This window comes from Brassica napus, chromosome A4 (genome assembly GCF_020379485.1).
Source record: "Brassica napus cultivar Da-Ae chromosome A4, Da-Ae, whole genome shotgun sequence".
NCBI lineage: Eukaryota > Viridiplantae > Streptophyta > Magnoliopsida > Brassicales > Brassicaceae > Brassica > Brassica napus.
The window spans coordinates 15,212,265-15,231,102 of NC_063437.1; the positions used below are offsets into that span (position 1 = coordinate 15,212,265).

Here is an 18,838-nt window from a genome sequence, read left to right on the forward strand (position 1 = left end):
ATATATAACTAGACGTACTTCCTACGTCCACCGAGTGTGAACACTTCTCTCATTCTTGAATACAGGCACCACTATGACACTTACCATATTGGAGTGGTCTCGTTTGTCATATATAACTAGACGTAATTCTCACGTCCACTGAGTGTGAACACTTCTCTCATTCTTGAACACAAAGAAAAAAATAAAGAAAAGTTTTGTCACTCTGATTCATCCATAAAATCCATAACGCTTACAACTTGAAAAATCAAAGAATTGATAGTACCATCATTAAGAAAACAAAATTAACTTTATACACAAAATATTACCTCACAAGGGCACCTGCAATAAAATATGCTCACAACATGACCTTCAAAGTTAGAGTTTACTTCGAAACCAAGTTACACGATATATTATTCATCACTCTGCAAGAACCAACTAATATTATTATTGATTATACACTGAACTTTGTGAAAAGCTGCCTACATACTATTTTTAAGGATCAAGTCGAACATATACCATTTACAAAGTTTTGTTACAAGAGATCAAACTGCTTTTAAAATGTTCGTCTAGTAATTAATTGCGAGTTGTAGAGAAACTTTGTAAATGATCTATGTTCGGCTTGATCCTTAAAAACATAGTATGTAGCCTTATGTTGGTTAGAAAACGTCTAACTTATGTATGTTAGACTAAAAAAACCTAGAACTAAGTTGTGGAAGTCTCTTGGTCCAGTAGTTTAACCAATAGTTCATTAATGATTCTACACCAAAATGTCTGTGTTAAAAAAAAGTTATTTAAAGCTAAATCCGGATACAGAGAGTTTCTTAAGCAAAATTTACGTCTCTTTCTTCCAATATCCCAACCTTATTTATATACTTTCCAAGATCGGATGTCGTGCCATTTTTCCCTAGATCTACATCTACCTTCTTTTCATCTTTCCTCCAATTTTTCCATTTTCTTGAAATACGAGTTTATTTCTTTTATCATCATGTTTTCTTCCTTTTCCTGAAATATTGTAGTGGTTTTTGTGCTAAATTGTTTTTTAATCCAGAGATTAGGAACGTTGAGTGAAGTGTGAGTGAAGGGAATAAAAGAATAGACGGCAATGCAAAATGATGTGAAGTGAAACTACAACTACAAAGTCAGTAGACGAGAGTTTATTAACTACTCATAAGTACAAATATGAATCATTTTCTTTTAGAAAAATGGACCATGGTGGGATATTTCTGATGAGCAAATAACAATTCGTAATGATGTTTTTTGCTCACCTTTTATAAATGTCAACACTCGACAACATGCATTATATGATCTTACTGAAGAGAAAACAAAAAAAAATGATGATTTTATGACGATAAATTCCAATTACAACAGAGAAAATTCCCGAGTTAAATAGGAATTATTTTTGAGTGCAAAATAAAAGGAATGATGGAATGCAACCACGGTTTATATAAATCAATTCATATAAAATAACAAACATTATGCAACACAAAATCTGATAAAAATGCAGACTTTTAGTTTACTCCAAAACTGCAACTTCTTGATCAACCCTCCAAAAATTTGCATCGTTGAACTCTTTCACTCCCGAGTTTTCCTTCTGGCTTTCGTTTTCTGAAACTTTCTGAACGATATTACTACGCTTCAATGGTCCAGCTTCACCAACTATCCCTTCTTTCAAAGCCTGCTCCATTGCTTTCTCTGTCCCTTCTGCTTCCACTCCCACAAACTCCACATCCTCTTCAAACAATGCTCTTACCACCCCCGGAGGAGGAGGCGCGCTTCTGCTTCCAGATGTTGGTGAACCGTTTGCAATAACTGGTTCCGCTTCCAGCATTGGTACATCGATGGATGGGCTCAGACCGGAGCTAGTGACTTGCATTTCAGATGATTCATCGCTGCTCTCTGATGTTGATAATTTGTCAGGAGAGATGATGTCCTTCTGTTTCTCGGTTTGATCATCATCGTCTTCTTCTCCAACCATAACTTCATCGTCGCTGCTACTGCTGCTGCTATTGTTGGCATTTGAGTTTCCGTTCATGTTAACGTCTTCGCTGAAAGTGTGGTCTTGGAATGTGAACCAGTCCGAGTTTGTGAGCAAGCTGCGGCCAAATAGTTATCCTTATTTTCAGATTAATTGAAGTTAAAGAAACGATGAGAACAAAGATTATTAAAACGCACCTTCCTTGGTCATCTCCAAGTCTCAAGGATGAAATTACTACTTCAGCAGATTCATCGTCAAAGTAAGCATCCTGTATACAACATGAAGACAGAAAAATGCTTCCAGGCTTCTTACATTAATGTGAAAACCAATACAAAGAGCGAAGAAAGGGACTTACAGTATCGTCTCTGTCACGAGTATTTTGGTCCTGAATACAGAGAAAACAAAAGGATTAGTTTGGTGTCTCGAGTAAATCATTGACAAAAAATGCAAGACAAGCAGCCAAAAAAAACACCTCTTCATTATCGTCGTTTCCATAGGTTCTGTAGTTAAATGCTTGGCTCAGATTATTGGCCAGAGCTGCAACATCGTAATCCCTGTCTTCCTCATCGCTATCCCTTGTTCTATCTTGTAGTGTAGTTGGGCGCCTGCATGTGGCATTAGATTTATAAGCATGACGTGAATATAGGGTCACAATGAGAAGCAACAATACTGACTATGACACCAAGACAGGTCTATTAATCTCCCATTCAAGCACATCCCCGAGTTTTATAAAGACAACTGTATGAACCAATCCTTATGAGGATGAAATGACTGATAACTTCATGGTTACTAAATTGAGGCCAAGGATGACACAGTGATAAGGGAGAAGAAGAGTTAATGAGAGTACCCGCATGCCCATCTGTACACATTCTCAACAGTGTTGCGCTCTTGCAGAACGCTACTTTGCCACTCCTTCCATTCACTGTTTTCCTGATGATTTCAGGGAGGATAGTACCGTAAGACACACAACGACAGTAGAAAGAAGATCACTAATGATGCTAGAACTCTAATTTGCGAACCAATTACTCACAGAGGATTGTTTGGTTGTAATACTAACCTCAAGAGATGCCTTTATCAAGACACTGGTACCACTCAACTGGACAAGTTTATTCCATAGTCGTGTGATATGTCCAACATATCCAACTCTTGGTGCCTTTTTCCCAGTGGCAGCTACGGTAGGCTGCATATCACAGAGAAAACGTGGCAGACAAATTTGCTTCAACATATAATCATCTAAACAAGAGGACACCAAGGCTATATACCAATAATCGATTAAACAAAAAATCGAATTATACCAGATTATCACCAGAAAGAATCGAGTCTTTGTCTGATGAAAGAATTTTGGATATCAGATTGCAGTCTTTAAGGATATGGTTAATCATTGTTTCGCTCGTATTTTCCAAACAAGAGAGTATAATACTCTCCACTTGGTGATGCAGAGCGTTATTGTATGGGTACCTTCACAAGTTAAAAGTATTTAGTTCCAGGAAAATTCAACATCCAGATCAAGAGTTTGAAGTTTAGTAAAACCTTACTCGAAAAATAGTTCAAGGATCCTTTTTATTGTCCCAGAGCTCGCTAATTCTTTCCCAGCAGCTTCATTTCCAGATTTCAACAGAACGGCAATGAATTCTACAATCTGAAAAGAAAATAATCTGACTAATTGAGCCCAAGATTCCAGCAGTGTGATTCACATATCAAACGCACAGTACACTTGCAAAAAGTCAGAAATAATTAAATTTAGAATCTGACCTTCAGACGGTGCTTTCCAAGAGGCGGTCTCAGCTCTCCATACGTTGTAGGTAATACTTTGCTGTCCGACGCTACACTCAGAAGCATAAGCATGTCACCTGCAGCAGAAGACATATAATCTTGTTCATATGAGGACAATGAAGAGACAAGCCTTAATTCGACAAAACTTGCAAGACATAAATCCTACATATCAAACTTAGTGTATGAAGGAATCCCAACAACCATGGAATTAATGAAGTTCCATATCCCGTTATCTACATAAACCAAAATGAAACAGATCCAATAGAATACAACTGAGATATTGAGTAAGCAGAAACTAGACAAATAATAACAAAAAGGTGAGCGTTGTCCATGTCTATATGATTACTTCCTGTGCATCCAGCCCCAATATTATAACAAAAGAAGAAGAAAACAAAAGGAGTTTAGTGTTTAATAGCATGGGAAACCAACTTACCGAGCTTTTGTAGCATGGCACCAATAGTTTCCTGGGACACTGGAGCAGGAGATTCAAACATATGTTGACCTCTAAAAGAATTGAAGAAATACGATGAAGCAGCAGATCTCCTCGAATCTAACAGAGAGATGCACACAGTAAGTGAATGAACAATGCCAGATTTTGAATGTGAATCTTCTGTAGCATGACCAAATATCCTTGAAACGAAGCTGCAGAAAGAAGATAGAAGTTTTACCATTTCAGAAAATTCCATATATCCGCGAAAACCAGTGAAACTCAAATATGAAAGCAAAGATGACAAACCCAGGGCTAGAGAGTTTTGTAGCTAAAGCTGAAGGTGCATTTCGAGTGATTGCACATAATGTTTCTGCTGCATTTGCCTGGACCTCAGGAGGACTCTGATTCAAGTTACAGAAGGTTGTCAGAAAGTGGAACCACATAAATACTGTAATAACGACAATATTATCAATGATAAATCCCAATAAACCGCTTTTTCAAGTCTCTTTTTCTTTAGGAACAGCCTGAATTTTTATTACTTACTGATTGACTTAGTTTGTCCACAATCATTTCAAGTAAATCGCTATCAGCCAAGTATTGCATCACATCCGGAAAATTGGGATAGACGTGATCGTCAGCCCCAACCAAGCGAACCAAAACCTACGCAAAATCACAAGAAGTTTATTCCAATTAAATCAACCAATTAAAAGATGAGCAATGAAGTCACAACAAGTTGCACAGGGTCTCAGACAATCATTTACCTCCATAATGGATGTTATTCCAATTAAATCAACCAATTGGCTAAACACATTTTGATGCCCCTGAAACCATCAAAAGCAATCTTTAGAAACACAACCAGTGCAATACCTCCCAAAACAATCCAAAATTTAATACTGTAATCAAGATTTGTTGTTGCATCAAGTGGTAGTTAAATTGAACAATTAGTCTCACCCTATGTGAATAAGATATTTACAAGGTAAACCGTGATGCGTGAAAAAGATAATCAGGCAATTCTCAGAGAAAGCGGCAGTACTTACTTTTATATAGTTCATAAGTGCTGCAGTCTTTCTGATCATAAGGCATATGACAACCTAAAACAAAGAGATAAGAGACGTAAGAACCCATCTGGCAGACCTCAAAATCAGTTACTTATTAGTAAAAAAAGAGACCTTGCCGAAATAGCCAGCCAGCAACGCGCTATGAGGACGACTTGGTTCCAAAAAGGAGAATAGTAAATCCATCAGCTACAAGATAACAGTAGACACAACAAACGAGATTAGCCAATATACATAAAACGAAACTGCTTGAGGAAAAGCTAACACAATGAATGAAAAAACACCTTGTCATCCTCCACCAGAGTCTTAAGAATAACCTCAATTTCACAAGTGAATATCTCACAAGAGACAAACGGATACCTAAGAATCCATCACTAGTTAGAAATAAAGCATTGCCAGAAACATTCAACAGATACAAAGGAAGGAGATAATACTTGAAAGCACGTTTGGAATCAGCATCGTCCTCCTCCAGAGGTTCTTCAACAACATACCGCAAGAGTTGCTCCACTTGAGCTTTATCCCTTAAACTGCAAACAAACACCACCAATCATAAACAACTTTTCCAACAAGTAAGCAAAATATATAAAGATATGAAGAGAGACAACATACAAATGAATGAGACGGCTATTCAAAGCTTTGCATTCTTGAATGATTTCTTCCTCGTCAAGAAGCTCTTCCACTGTGTAACTCTCCTTGTCTAGTATCGAATCCACCTATTATCATATTATTAAACAAAATGTTCAAGCTCAATGTTAACACTCGAAGATGAACAAATTGATAATGATAATTGATAAATCTCCTACGAATCCCCGATAAACCTTCCGCTAATCAATCTCAGGATTCAATCGTCTCTCTACACAATGAAACAACGAAAATGCAAACGACGAAGAACCATTTCGACGGAGATCGATTATTGAGTAAGACAAGCGCGAGCAATATGGAACGAGAAGTGGGATCTGATAAAGACTAGTACTCACAGGAGAGGAGGCGGAGAGAGAGGCGAGCTTCCAGAACATGGTGTGGCGAGAGGAAGGAGATGCTTTGCTTTGGAGTGTGGTTTAGAACCCTAAGCAGCTGAGGAATCCGTTAGATTGAGATTTTTTGGGTGTGCAAATCGATCACTAGTCAATGGGGGAGATCCAGAGAGAGAATAGGCATCGGAGTTTCTCCTGATATTATTATTTATTATTTTCTCCTGTTTCCAAATATCTCCGCTGTCTCTCTTGCAAATAAAGGTGTTTTAATATTCTAAAATAACATTTTTGGAATCCGATGCAAATAAACCCAAATATTCTAGGATTTGTTACCATTCAAATATTCTCCCTTTCATTTTTGTTTTTTATCACTCTAATAATTGTTAATTAACAAAATTAATCCGATCAAAACCAAAATCCAGAATATATATATATTAGTGTGATTTAAATGAATTTATTTTTTATAATTAAAAATCAAAATTCAAAATCAAATTGAATAGTAAAGAAAATTAATTATAATGAAAAAATGTGTTGTAAAAGTTATAAAATACTGTATTTTACTGAAACTAAATCCCACCTACACTATTTATCATAAATTTAATTTAGTTTTAGATATGAATATTTATAATTGAAACTGAGAAAACTATGATATGAGACATAATCGAAATCTGGATTGACACTCATCTTCGTTTCAAAGTTTAAATCCTCTTTCACCAAATGATATATGTTTACATGTTCTATACTTCTTTAAGTTCTGAAATATAATTTATGTGCATGTTAAACCATTGTCAAGCAAATATAAATTCTTAGTTTTTGTTCAAAAAATAAAAAAATTGATTCTTTGTGTAAGATGTTTTTTCAAATTATTTTGTTCAAAAATAATTTAATTTGATTTTATACTACCATATTTGTTTATTAGTTGAATGCTTGGTGACCAACTAAATGCAATATTTTTTCATATATGACCCAAACCATAGTCAAACCTACAAACTAACCTGAAAATTTTACTAAAACACTTGTTAGTTGAAAATCAGATAAAAGTAAAACCAACAAAAATGTACATTAACCTGCATGTCGAAACTAGTTGGCCAGTAAAAAAGGAAAATTTTGATTGTAATTTCTTATAAAACAATTAAAATATTTATTTTGAAAGAAGGTTTACTAAAACATTTAAACTTAGGGTTTTAGTTAGTAGTTTTATGAATATTGAAAATTTAATTAATAATTTTCCAGATCTTGATAAAAATTACTATTTCAACTCAAGAAAACAAAGAGAATGGTGATAATTAGATTAGTTGATGTGATTCAATAATAGTTTATTTTTGTTATTGATGATCTATTATAATTTTAGTATTTTTGCTTTTGGTTTATTCTTAATTTAAAATTTAGTTTATAATAACTGTTATTAATTATGTATTACTTTAAATATTTATTCAAAAAAAAAAATTGTTATAAGAAGTTAGTCAAGTAATTTGTTTCTAATTATGTAAAAATTTAAATTTAAAATACAATTATATTTTATAAATAAAACGTCAATTTTTATTATGTCTTATATTTCTAATAATTAATCTAAGGACTTCAAACACATTCAATTAAGTAACTTTGGTGATCCAAGGAATAGTCCGGTTTAATGTCGAATCGGATTGAAAAACATTAATTAAGCGTTAATCCAAAAAGTAGATACAGAGTGGGTTAGTTAATAAAGATATTTTGGTTTAAATTGGTTTAAGCCAATTGGATGTGGAGTTGGGTATATTCCTCCATTAATCAAATGACTCACTCTCGCATAAACCTTCCCCTTTTCAACGAAAACCATCTTCCTCTTCCCCTTTGGTGGTAGCTTAGGGTTTCTTCATTTCATCCACTTCCCAAGCTCCATGGCTTCGTTCCTCTCTGCTTGATTCTCTCTCTCTCTCTCAGGTAACACACAGCTCCTCGATCTACGTGCTCCCTCCTCTTTGTAGTATCTTAGATCTCCGAACAAATCTAGTTGAAATCAAATCTGCCTTTCGAGAACTTGGATTAGATCTTTGAACTATCTCGATTCAGGATTCGATTCAAAAGTAAATTGAACTGTTTCTTTACATTAAATCATCTAATTGATTTCAACAGAAGAAGAAGAGATGAATGTGAGTCATGCATCGGTGCATCCGGTGGAAGATCCTCCTCCAGCTACAGCCACGCCAGTAGAGAATCATCCGCCACGTGTTAGGATGGACGATATAGAAGGGATGCCCGGCACTTTACTCGGCGTTGCTCTTCGTTTCTTCCAGTTCTTGTTCGCTGCTGCTTCTCTTTCCGTCATGGCTTCTACTTCTGATTTCCCTTCCGTCACCGCCTTCTGGTAAAACACTGCTCTTGTTTGCTTCCACCATCTGCTTATTAGTGTTTTCAAGGGCTTCTTATGTTTCTGTGATGGTATACTAATGGAATCCGTTTGCTTCGTGTTTCCATTTTCTGAAGTTTAATACACAACAAGTGTCTGTGTTTGTGGCGTAATGTGATTGGTTTATGAAGGTTGCGGGTTTATTAGCAGATCAGAAGAAAATATAACCCCTTTTTGAAAGAAAATTGTAAATTGGGATTTTTTTAATACTTGTGTCCGGTCTTTTCTCCATTTGGGGTATATCATGGTAACTTGAAACTAGATGAGCTGTCTTTGAGAAGTTAAACGTTGACTGAAGCTTGTTATATCATAGCTTCATGTGGTCACTGTAACTAATCCTTGTTTGGTTTGTCTGTTGGTGGTTACTTACTTAAGTTTGCCTTAGTGACAGGGGCTGACTTTTGTCTTTGGTTCCTTTTGTTGCAAATTCTCTAGAGTCGAGATAACGAATGTTTGTAGTAGGGGTTAAGCTTTGGACATAGTGTGATAGTTGAATCGATTGCTCATGTTGGTTATATTTTTGTATTATTTTTTGGTGACTGTTAGATTTTGCTAAAGATAGTTTACTGTTTTTGCTTTAATCAGCTACCTAGTTGCAGCCACCGGACTGCAGAGCTTGTGGAGTCTTTCACTAGCCGCCGTTGATGTATATGCCATTATGGTCAAACGTTCTCTACAGAACCGACGGCTTGTGAGCGTGTTTGCAATTGGTGATGGGGTGAGAGAGAGATTTACCACACTCATTAAGCCTCTTAATTTATCAGTGAGCAATGGACAAATAATAAATCCTTCTTTTTTTTTTGGAAATTTCAGGTGACATCGACACTGACATTTGCAGCGGCTTGTGCGTCGGCAGGCATAACGGTGCTGATAGACAATGATCTGAATAGCTGCGCACAAAACCACTGTGTTCAGTTTGAAACATCAACCGCATTAGCCTTCATAAGCTGGTTTGCTGCTTTGCCTTCTTTTCTCTTCAACTTCTGGTCTCTCGCATCCCGTTGATTAAAAAAGACAGATAGAAAAGATGATGTTTGCTGCTCCACGAGCATGCGTTTCCACGGTGTGTTAAATGTGTGTGTGTGGGGGTTTTTTCACGGTGTATAGTGACTGCTTTTTTCTTATTCGGGTTTGGATCCAACATTCTTCTAAACCCATTACCAGGAAACTGGGGACTGTTGTTCGTTTTGTTAAACACTGACAAAAGATTGGTGGGCTTTGGGATCTATGATTGAAAGGGAAAGTTCAGTTCTTGTAGCTTCAAGTACTTTTAAGATCATTGAAATGGTTTCAGATTGTCATAGTTATGTAAGCAAAAGGAGCATATGATTCTCCTGTAAGCAACATAAGAAAGATAGGACAGAAACATATTGAATAAGAAAGTGAAACAGATACAAAACTAGAATCCATAGATCATACCTTCTAAGACTCCCATTATAATACAAATCCTTAATAAACCACTTTTAGAGACCAACCTCAAAAAAAAGCTAAACCCAAACATAGTATTTCTACCAGATTTTGAGATTCTCCAGTCTCTCTTTCACAGTCTCATGTTCTCCCTTAGAATCCTTCAATGCTGCTCTATCCGTTTCTGAAACTGGTTTAGCACTTGCTTCTAACTCGATTTCAAGATTATCAGGCAAGCGTAGAGCTCTTTCCTCTCTTTCCTGGACCACATGCTTCACAGAGGTCTGGACATTCACTTTCCTAACAGGTAAAGCCTCTTCCTTTCTGATCTGCGGTGGGGCTGAAGCAAAAACAGGCACCGCAGTTCTAATAGTGACAGGAGGCGCGATCCTCATAGGCGCTGCAGTGCGCATCATCGATGGTACATACACAGAAGGTCGCTGCTGCTGTTGAGTGCTTGCACAAGTTGGCATTGGAGGTGCAGAGAAGACCGGTACAGAGTTTCTGATCGTCACAGGCGGAGCCATCCCGTTGCATGGTGATCTCAAATGCCTCATGGGAACATAAGGAGGCGCTGCTGCCGCTCCTGGAGTTGCTGCAGCGAATCTCTGCTGCGGAGGCCTGTAGTTGCGGTTTTCCAAAGCGGCTGCAATGGCTCTTTCGACGGAGGCTGCTGATACGGATCTGGAGGTTCTAGAGGAAGGCTTTGGGCAGATGAAGGGTAAGATCCTCGACGTGGTTGCATGAGAAGGCTGTGGACTCGTCGGTCTAAGGCTCTGCATGAAGAACTTCTTCGCAAACGGAACCGGCGCACTCGAGGAGCTTCCACTGCCAATGTTTTCCTTGATACGGTAGTTTATCAAGGCTCTTGCTATTATCACCTGCTCTAGCTCGTCACTGTTCTCACTCTCGGGCATTGAGCTTGAAGTTTCTTTAGCCACTGTTACCAAACAAGAACAGAGATCAAAACAAATCTTACCATGTAAGCAATAAACAATATAGAAACTCACGTTGTTTAAGGGAAGACCAAGCAGCCATAGCAGCATTCTTCTCTGCTTGCTTCTTGTTCTTAGCGGGATCTCCGGTGAAGGTGATTCCAGCTAACTCTACGGTGCCAGTAAACACGGGCTGGTGGCCAAGACCAGACCTGAAGGTCGTGTAACGCGGAAGAGGAGCTCCCACTCTTTGAGCTATCTCTTGCAAGAGATTCTTGTACACACCCGTCTCATCCTACACCATCAGAGCCACAAGTATAACATTCAACACAAAGGAAGCATGCATCAAGAACCAAGAACAAGATTTAACCCATAAGCATCAAGAACCTAAATCGCTAAGCACACTAACCAAGATCCTAGCGGCGAGAGAGTGAGAAGGGCCGCGGTTAGAGAGGGCACCGAGAGCAACTTCAGCAGCGGAGTGCTCAGCTTGACGGAGAGTGGAACAGTACTGAGGACTCTCGAAGATCTCGCCGTTAAAGTTAACGGTGGCCTTGAAACGCGGCGCGTGGTCGGGACCTTCCCTTAGGCAAGTGTAGGAAGGGAGGCCGAAGCAGCTCCTCTGCGCGAGCTCCTGCAGCTGATTCTTGTACATTTTCTTAGTTTCTTACAGCTACACAAGAAAAAAAAACAAAACAAAACTTCGGTTTTTGGAGAGAGAGATCAAAAAAGGTTTGATTTTTAGGGTTCTGTTTCCATCAATCGTCGAATCAGTGGAAATCACGAGCTGGGTTGCTGCTTGAATAGGCCTGGTGTGGCCGGAATGGAGATGAGGAAGGCGAAATCGGAGGAGATTTAGGGTTCTTTAGCAGAGAGAGAAGGGGGAAGGGAAGAGAGAGAGAGAGAGAAGATGTGAGTGGGGTTTATGATTTTAATGAAATGTAATTAATGGAGAATTTATTATCTGCTTTATTTGCTGGTAGTCAACTGAACGTTAGCCCTGCATGGATGTGATTTCTTTTTTTAATTCTTTCTTCTTCTTGTATACTAAAACCCCTGTATATATCTCAAATTAAAAAGAGTGTTACCTGAATATACGAAAGAAATATAACTCTCCTTTTCGTTCTCTCCAACTTCTATCTAAACAACTTCTTCGTTAATAAGTTTCGATTACGGTAGCCGGTGGCTCTCGCCGCCGGTTACTGATTTCCCTTTTGTTCTGTAATTAAATAAAACTCTTCGATCTGTTGATCGACTTTTGTTTCTTCCGGTGGCGGATTTCTTTTTCCCTTGGGGATTTTGTTGTGTTTTAAAATCCGTTTATCTCCTTTCCTGATCTTTATTTCTATCCTGTTTGATTTTGATGGATTTTAATCTTTTCAAAAGTTATGCTTGATTTGTTTTTCAGCAAGGAACCATTCTTCGCATAATTCATGAGCGGAGTATCCAAAGCTGATAAATAATCGAGTTGTTTGATTAAGCGGAGGAGAAAGGATGCGGTTTCAGATTAGCTGGAGTTTTCTTTTGGAAACGTTCTGGCTAGACTCTGCGTTTCATCTCCTTAAGCTTCTCACTGCGCTTATCACTTGCGATCGATGAAGAATCTGAAATGATCAAACAGCGAATCGGAAAGGAGGAGCGGTCAAGCGGCTTCAACTTTAACGGAGAAAGTGATTCACGGTTTTCGATCCGGCAGAGATCCGGCGTCACCGCCGATGCTTCCTCCGTTTCCAGAAAGCTCTTGCCACATCAAGGAGCACGTGTCGAGCATGCACTTTACTTTATTTTATTTGATAGAACGTGTAATCTGTTTTGTTGGGTAGCGACTGGGCTGAAATCTTGTAAGGGTGGGGTTGAATCCGTTTGTTGTTGGGCTTAATGCCCTTTAAGCTTAATGAAAAGCATGTTGACAAAAAAAAAAGAATATACGAAAGAAATAAAATGTCATATGATACTTGTCTCTCCTTTATAAACAAAATACTCAAAAGTAAATTAAAAGTATTTATTTTATTGTTTGATTTTTAGTTAAATATTTTGATTTTTGATGTTTATGATGTGCTGATTCATAGTTTTATATTTATTCTGAATTTCTTCTGCATGTTCTGGTACTTATATATTTGTATACCATAATGATGTATGATTAATATATATACATATATATATATATATTCTTAAAAAGTACTCATTAAAATATATAGAGTTTCTTAAAATTTAAGAGAAGATAAAAAATTCCTTTGAGTTTTTTTATTTTGATTGAATTTATATGATCCAGTTACAACTTATTAAGTTCAGTTTGCATACAATTTTTGTTGTAGAAAACATTTTGATTTCATTTAATGTATTTGAGGATCTATTTCATTCTTCATTTAATGTCTTTGAGGATCTATTTCATTGGAAGATTTGGAGATAAGTTATTACACTTTTAATAATACCAAATTTAGCAATGATATACTTGAACAAAAGTATTCTGTATTCTCACCAGAATTATATATGATTTTAGCATTTTAACGGTCTACCACTAGAGAACTAGTGGAATGTCGCATTCCAATAAAAAGGGAATATGAAGATGAAAAGGAAAAAATAAAGAGAAATTACAAATACAGCTGCAGACCTAAGAAATAGTGCTTTGGATTTATTTTTCTCATGTATTGAATTAATATGTTCACACACCTCTGAAGAATAATGTTAGCTTTTGATTTAGTTTTGAAGTATGCCCACACAAGTCAATGGTTGAATTAGATTTCAAATCCTGAAATTACCAAAAAGCATATTTAGTTTAGAGAGAGATAAGGGGTAGTCTCGTAAGTAAAGACAATGAGTGTTTTGCAGTAATGAAAGGTGGGATTAATAATCATAGTTAAGCTTAGTGGCCAACATTAACTTTTTAATTTATTTTTGTTTTCCATTTAGTCTCCTAAAGTTGATGAAGTTTGACTGATTATTCATCACATCACCACTCGTCTACCATTAGTTTGTACTTGCCAGTTTTTTTCTTTCTTATATTGACTTTTTAACTGTGCACAAAATTTACCTTGTTTATTGGGGAAACTTGACATTTAATATCTGATTTTTAAAACTAAACAAAAAATCTAAACACTCATAATTCATAAACATAAAATTTTAATCTCGAAATATTAAACAAATACAAAAAAATCTTATACTTTTATAAATAACTAAAATGGCATTGATACCACTTATAGAGTTTTGAGCATTTTTTAGTGAGTTCCATGTTCATTCTCAGGACAATTTTATTGGTTAAAAACCTAAAAGAAGTTCTTAACTATATAATATTATTATTTTACTTACACATAAATTATGTGATTAAATTTTAATGCCTTAAAAAATGACAAATAAAAGAGTTGACAACTACTCTTCTATGTTTTTAAAATAAATATTCTAATGTTTTCACACATATTAAGAAAACACAATAAATCACTATTATAAATATATATTTTGTAATTACCAGTTTTTAAAATTTTTAACCAATATAAATTCAATTAATTCAATTTTTTTTTTTTGAAATTTACAATTTTTGCATAGAAAATATATAAATAAAATTCATGGCACAATTTTTTTCTAAAACATCTACTATTGTTGGCCGAACGGATGTAGTTTCCTTCGTAATTAATGTGTATAAGCTGTTTGCCTTGGTCATAGTTTATTACTAGTAATTAAATACAGGTGCATTGAAGCAGATCATTTAATTAGAAGCACTGTATTAACCCTCCTTCATCCGTAATGTCTAGAGAAGATAAAACAAATTAAAATGTTGTCCCAACTGCATTTATCTATAGATTCATTGGATTCCATTAGGAGCCTGGTCGTAAGAAATAACATATCTAAAAGCAAAACTCAAATAAAAAACTTGTCAAAAATATGCTGAAGAACCAGAGTTTGCTAGACAAGATTTGGGAAAAAAAAATCTTTTTTATTTTTTTAAAGTATTAAGGAAACTAGAGAAGATAATATAAAATTGATGGGCATCTAAATTGAAACCACTGCACAACCCATACTCCTCAGTCCTCACTACCCAACTCCAGTCTCCATCATTCCATCAAAACCTTAAAGGCTTCTCTGTATTCATAACTATCAAACTGGTTTTCATCACCTAAAACTTTTGACTATTCAGTGAGGTTAATTAGGTTACAACAACAAAGAGCTTACAGAAGAAGCATTAAACATGAAATAGCTTTCTCAAGGGTACTACAACACCACCAATAAATTAAATTATTTTATTATTTGAGAAACAAAGATAAAGGGGTGATATGCTAGTACAATATTTTGGTAAAAGATCAAAAGTACATATATATATATATATATATATATGTCAACCGACTAATCCCACAAGGTCCGCAGCAGCCATGTATTCTTACCATTTAAAGTAGTTCAGATGGCTAACGTGAATCAAACTGCAGGTTCACTCCATTGGAGTTATCCCTCAAACGCTACTAACCCAACTCCGTTGGTTATATATACATATTTCTCCCCATCTCTTACGCTATGGCAAACCTAATTGCCAATATTTATCTCCATCGCCTGCCACATTAATTAATCATCAGAAACAAAACCCATTCTGTAGGTTTCTTATGGCTTTAGCATTTTGATTCAAGTAGAGTATCAAGCGGAAAAAAAAAAACAAAATCTCACCTTGTTTGCAAGTGGATCAAATGCTGCATAGGGTTCAAAATCTTGTTGGCCCAATCCCTTCTCATCTCGCCTATATTGATTTTTTCGGGGTCCCAATCCCTTCTCATGCATTGAAGCATAGAGTTTTTGGTATGCGACATAACTACATCAGTAACGTAATTTCAATTGCATAATCATCCCATGGAGATTCATGACTTTACCTTTTCTGCTGTCTGTGGCTAGTTCTGGAGGTGAGAACTCAGATGAAATGTACTGATCTAAGTATATACTGCAGTTGCAGTACATGAAATGCAAAAGTCCAAAGGGACCTCCTGTTCCCACAGATACATCTGTATCTTGTCTTTGATTAGAAGTAGATGATGATTTCTGTCGTAGCCGACAATCTATTGGCAAATCCTAAACACACAGTCCACCTTCCATGATTGATCTTTGAACCGTATTTAAAATGCTTGACTGAAGAAGAACAACCTCAATGCGAATCCTAACAGATACAAGTTGGTGGACTTCAATACTCTTAAATTCGCATATGCCTAAAAAGGGCAAATCTCTCAAAAGATTCTAAATGAATGTTATTTAAAATAAAAAAAGTACACAAGGAGTATAATGAAGAAAAAATGTTTTATTAAACATGTAAAATAAGTTTTTTTAATCTTTACTTTATAGATATATAAATATAAATAAATATTTAAATAAATAAAAAATTCTTTTTATTTTCGAATATAAGTTTTTCAATTCGAACTTTTTATTTTTTTCAAATTTTATTTTGAAGTCCGGAATTTTTTTTGAAACTATTTGAAATATTATTTTTTATAAAAAATACAAAATTTCACCCTTCAAATCTAAACCAAATCTGAATTAGCTAATCAAAGGTATAAGTGTCTTTTACTTTTTTAATGAAATATATTTTGATCATTTTAGCTATTGTGTGATATATTTACGATAAAAAAATTAATGTTATCCTAAAGATTTTTTTAGAGAATTTCCATCTTCACTCTATACTTTACTAAAAAAAAATAAGTATGAACAAAAAAAAAATCACTATATTTATAGGTAATCACTTTTTTGTTTCTTCGTTACTCAATTTTACCGTAAATCATGGAGTAAAGTTGGAAATACTCTTAAAGACAGTATTCAACATTTTATCATGTCAAAAGACAAGTAGCTTCAAACATGAAAGGCATTTGTACATGCAATCTTTTGAGATGATAGAAGGCGTATGAACGTGTAGTAAGCAAAATTCCAAATGTATAATCATTCTACATCACCGAGGAAGTCAATATATCACTACTATAGGTGAGTAAAGAAGCTATTTATATAATTTACAAGAATTTAATTATGACATATGCATGCAAAAAGGCTTGAGGGTTGTATCTTGGTAGGTAGATTGGTGAAAACGATTCTTATCAAGTTACTAAAACAAAATATGTTTGGTTTACTGTGGGTACATGGACACAATAGTAGCACTCGCCTGAAAGATTCTGATGACATGACGAAATTCGAGAGTAGAAGCAAGTCATAGGGATGAAGAGACGCTTTCTGTGCACCAGCAAGACCAACAACCTAACATACAGTCATTAACTATGATGGACTTCTAGTAATTGCTCTCCTACTCCAACGGCAAGTCATTGATCCATCCAACACCACTCGCATTGAGGAGAAGATGATTCAGCAACGGATCCATATTTCAGTCGGATCTATTCGGCCTGCTTGGTGACCAGTCTCGTTGGGCTTTTCCAGATTGGAGGAGGAATTGGGTTTCACCACTTTCTATGGGCCTTCTTGAGTCTGTTTTCTGGTTAATGTTATTTGGGAAATAGCCCACGTAAGAATATAATTTCCGCATGGATGAATGATGATCGTGTATTTGGATCGTTTTGGGTTGGTTTTTATTGGGTCTTGGTTTTTTTAGTAGAGAAAGTTAGATCCATAACCTTGATCAAAGGTAATATTTGGTCGGCCGTGCGTAGTTGATCTAACCTTATCTCAAAGAAGTTTTTCTTTTCCCTTTAGAACCGGTATGAACATGTGAAGATTGCATAAATAAAGAATTAATTATTTAATAACCAAACAAAATAAACGTGCCTAAAATGTCATACCAGTCGACGGAAATTTCAAAGTAATTATCTAATATGACTAAAATTTAGAGGGGAAAATAAATTTGACGTTTTACTTTGGATTGTACCGGTAATTTACCTACTATGTATATGATTCTCTCCTCGTCGCTTTGGTAGAAGCTAAAAGGAAGAAAAGGACATGAGTGAAAGACGACAAGACCAACGCACATAAAACGACGAACGACTCGTTCAGTCATCACTTACGTTGAGAAATACTTCAAAAGGCTTACGGCATCTGTTGGGTGCCAACCGGACAGGTACATTTACCGGATATTACAGCGATGCCACTGCTTCGCTTAAGTACCGATGTTTACCCATTTGCATTTGCAAACATATTTTGGCAAAAAATCATTTATATTAAAAACATATTTTGCTTTTTAAAAAACATAATTTTGTTAAAAACATACTTAAACTTTTGACTATTCTAAGTGAAATGTTTTGTTAACGCCAATTTTAAGGCATATTTTGTTTGAAGAAAGATGTATATTTCAAGTAATTATTTTGAAAGTCCTAAATAATTCTTTTCGGCGTTTGAAGCCAATCAAGGCATAGAGAGGTTTATATTCAACTCAAGTTTCTTATAAGTTTAACTGACTTCATATATTAATTTATCTTTCCAGCTTGAATTTGTTTGCTAGTTAAAAGCAAATTAAAAGAAATAAGAGTATTGCAATTAAGATATACTTTTTAATGTTTGCACATGAACTATATTTTTGACATCGGTTTGATGGAGTAATCTTTACGGCAATGAAACGTTAAAGTTTAAATTTATTTAATTAATGATCGAGATCTTATCCTAACAAGTGTTTATCCACATAAAACGCCTAAACATATGTGGTGTTTGCTCGATCCAAGGCATTAATCCAATATTATTGCCTCGTCTACTTAAACTACTAGATAAAAATAAAACATACCATCAGAAGGTGGTCATAATTATAACATCATAAGATTAAGTCGTCTTGCTAGGAAACAAGAATTTATATATTTCGGAACTCAGAACGAACCACCAGATCTGCGTTTACAATTTATATATACAATTACGAATTATTGAATCCCTCCCTTGATTAGTTATAAACCAGCTAAATCAGATATCGGGGCACCTCATTTTTTAACTATGATGACCTAGAAAATGGACGTGTTATTTTTGGTATCAGGTTTCAAAA

General features: G+C 35.5%; 3 protein-coding genes across 4 annotated transcripts; 1 reads left to right on the top strand and 2 right to left on the bottom strand.

Moving 5' to 3' along the window:
- Positions 1-1,296: 1,296 nt before the first annotated feature.
- Positions 1,297-6,428, bottom strand: LOC106403461 (serine/threonine-protein phosphatase 6 regulatory subunit 3-like). The gene is made up of 19 exons (XM_048777809.1): positions 6,190-6,428; positions 5,822-5,925; positions 5,647-5,739; positions 5,497-5,572; positions 5,327-5,401; positions 5,195-5,248; positions 4,919-4,978; positions 4,701-4,817; positions 4,464-4,558; positions 4,161-4,369; positions 3,707-3,804; positions 3,490-3,593; positions 3,250-3,412; positions 3,012-3,134; positions 2,802-2,884; positions 2,427-2,559; positions 2,310-2,339; positions 2,152-2,222; positions 1,297-2,072 (listed from the first exon to the last, which is right to left on the bottom strand). Exons 1-19 carry the CDS (start codon positions 6,226-6,228, stop codon positions 1,493-1,495), a joined length of 2,307 nt encoding a protein of 768 aa, XP_048633766.1. The 5' UTR covers positions 6,229-6,428; the 3' UTR covers positions 1,297-1,492.
- Positions 6,429-7,916: 1,488 nt separating this feature from the next.
- Positions 7,917-9,829, top strand: LOC106357809 (CASP-like protein 5A2). 2 transcript variants are annotated; one of them, XM_013797509.3, is made up of 4 exons: positions 7,917-8,106; positions 8,299-8,530; positions 9,158-9,290; positions 9,386-9,829. In XM_013797509.3, exons 2-4 carry the CDS (start codon positions 8,310-8,312, stop codon positions 9,575-9,577), a joined length of 546 nt encoding a protein of 181 aa, XP_013652963.1. In that variant the 5' UTR covers positions 7,917-8,106; positions 8,299-8,309; the 3' UTR covers positions 9,578-9,829. The 2 variants fall into 2 exon arrangements, with proteins under 2 accessions (XP_013652963.1, XP_022565727.1); XM_022710006.2 differs by having other exon boundaries at positions 7,922-8,106; positions 8,296-8,530.
- A 96-nt stretch (positions 9,830-9,925) lies between these two features.
- On the bottom strand, positions 9,926-11,865 carry LOC106446881 (double-stranded RNA-binding protein 2). Its single transcript, XM_013888693.3, has 3 exons — positions 11,324-11,865; positions 10,990-11,209; positions 9,926-10,919 (listed from the first exon to the last, which is right to left on the bottom strand). The coding sequence occupies exons 1-3, from the start codon at positions 11,567-11,569 to the stop codon at positions 10,081-10,083; spliced, it is 1,305 nt and encodes a 434-aa protein (XP_013744147.2). The 5' UTR covers positions 11,570-11,865; the 3' UTR covers positions 9,926-10,080.
- Positions 11,866-18,838: the final 6,973 nt, after the last annotated feature.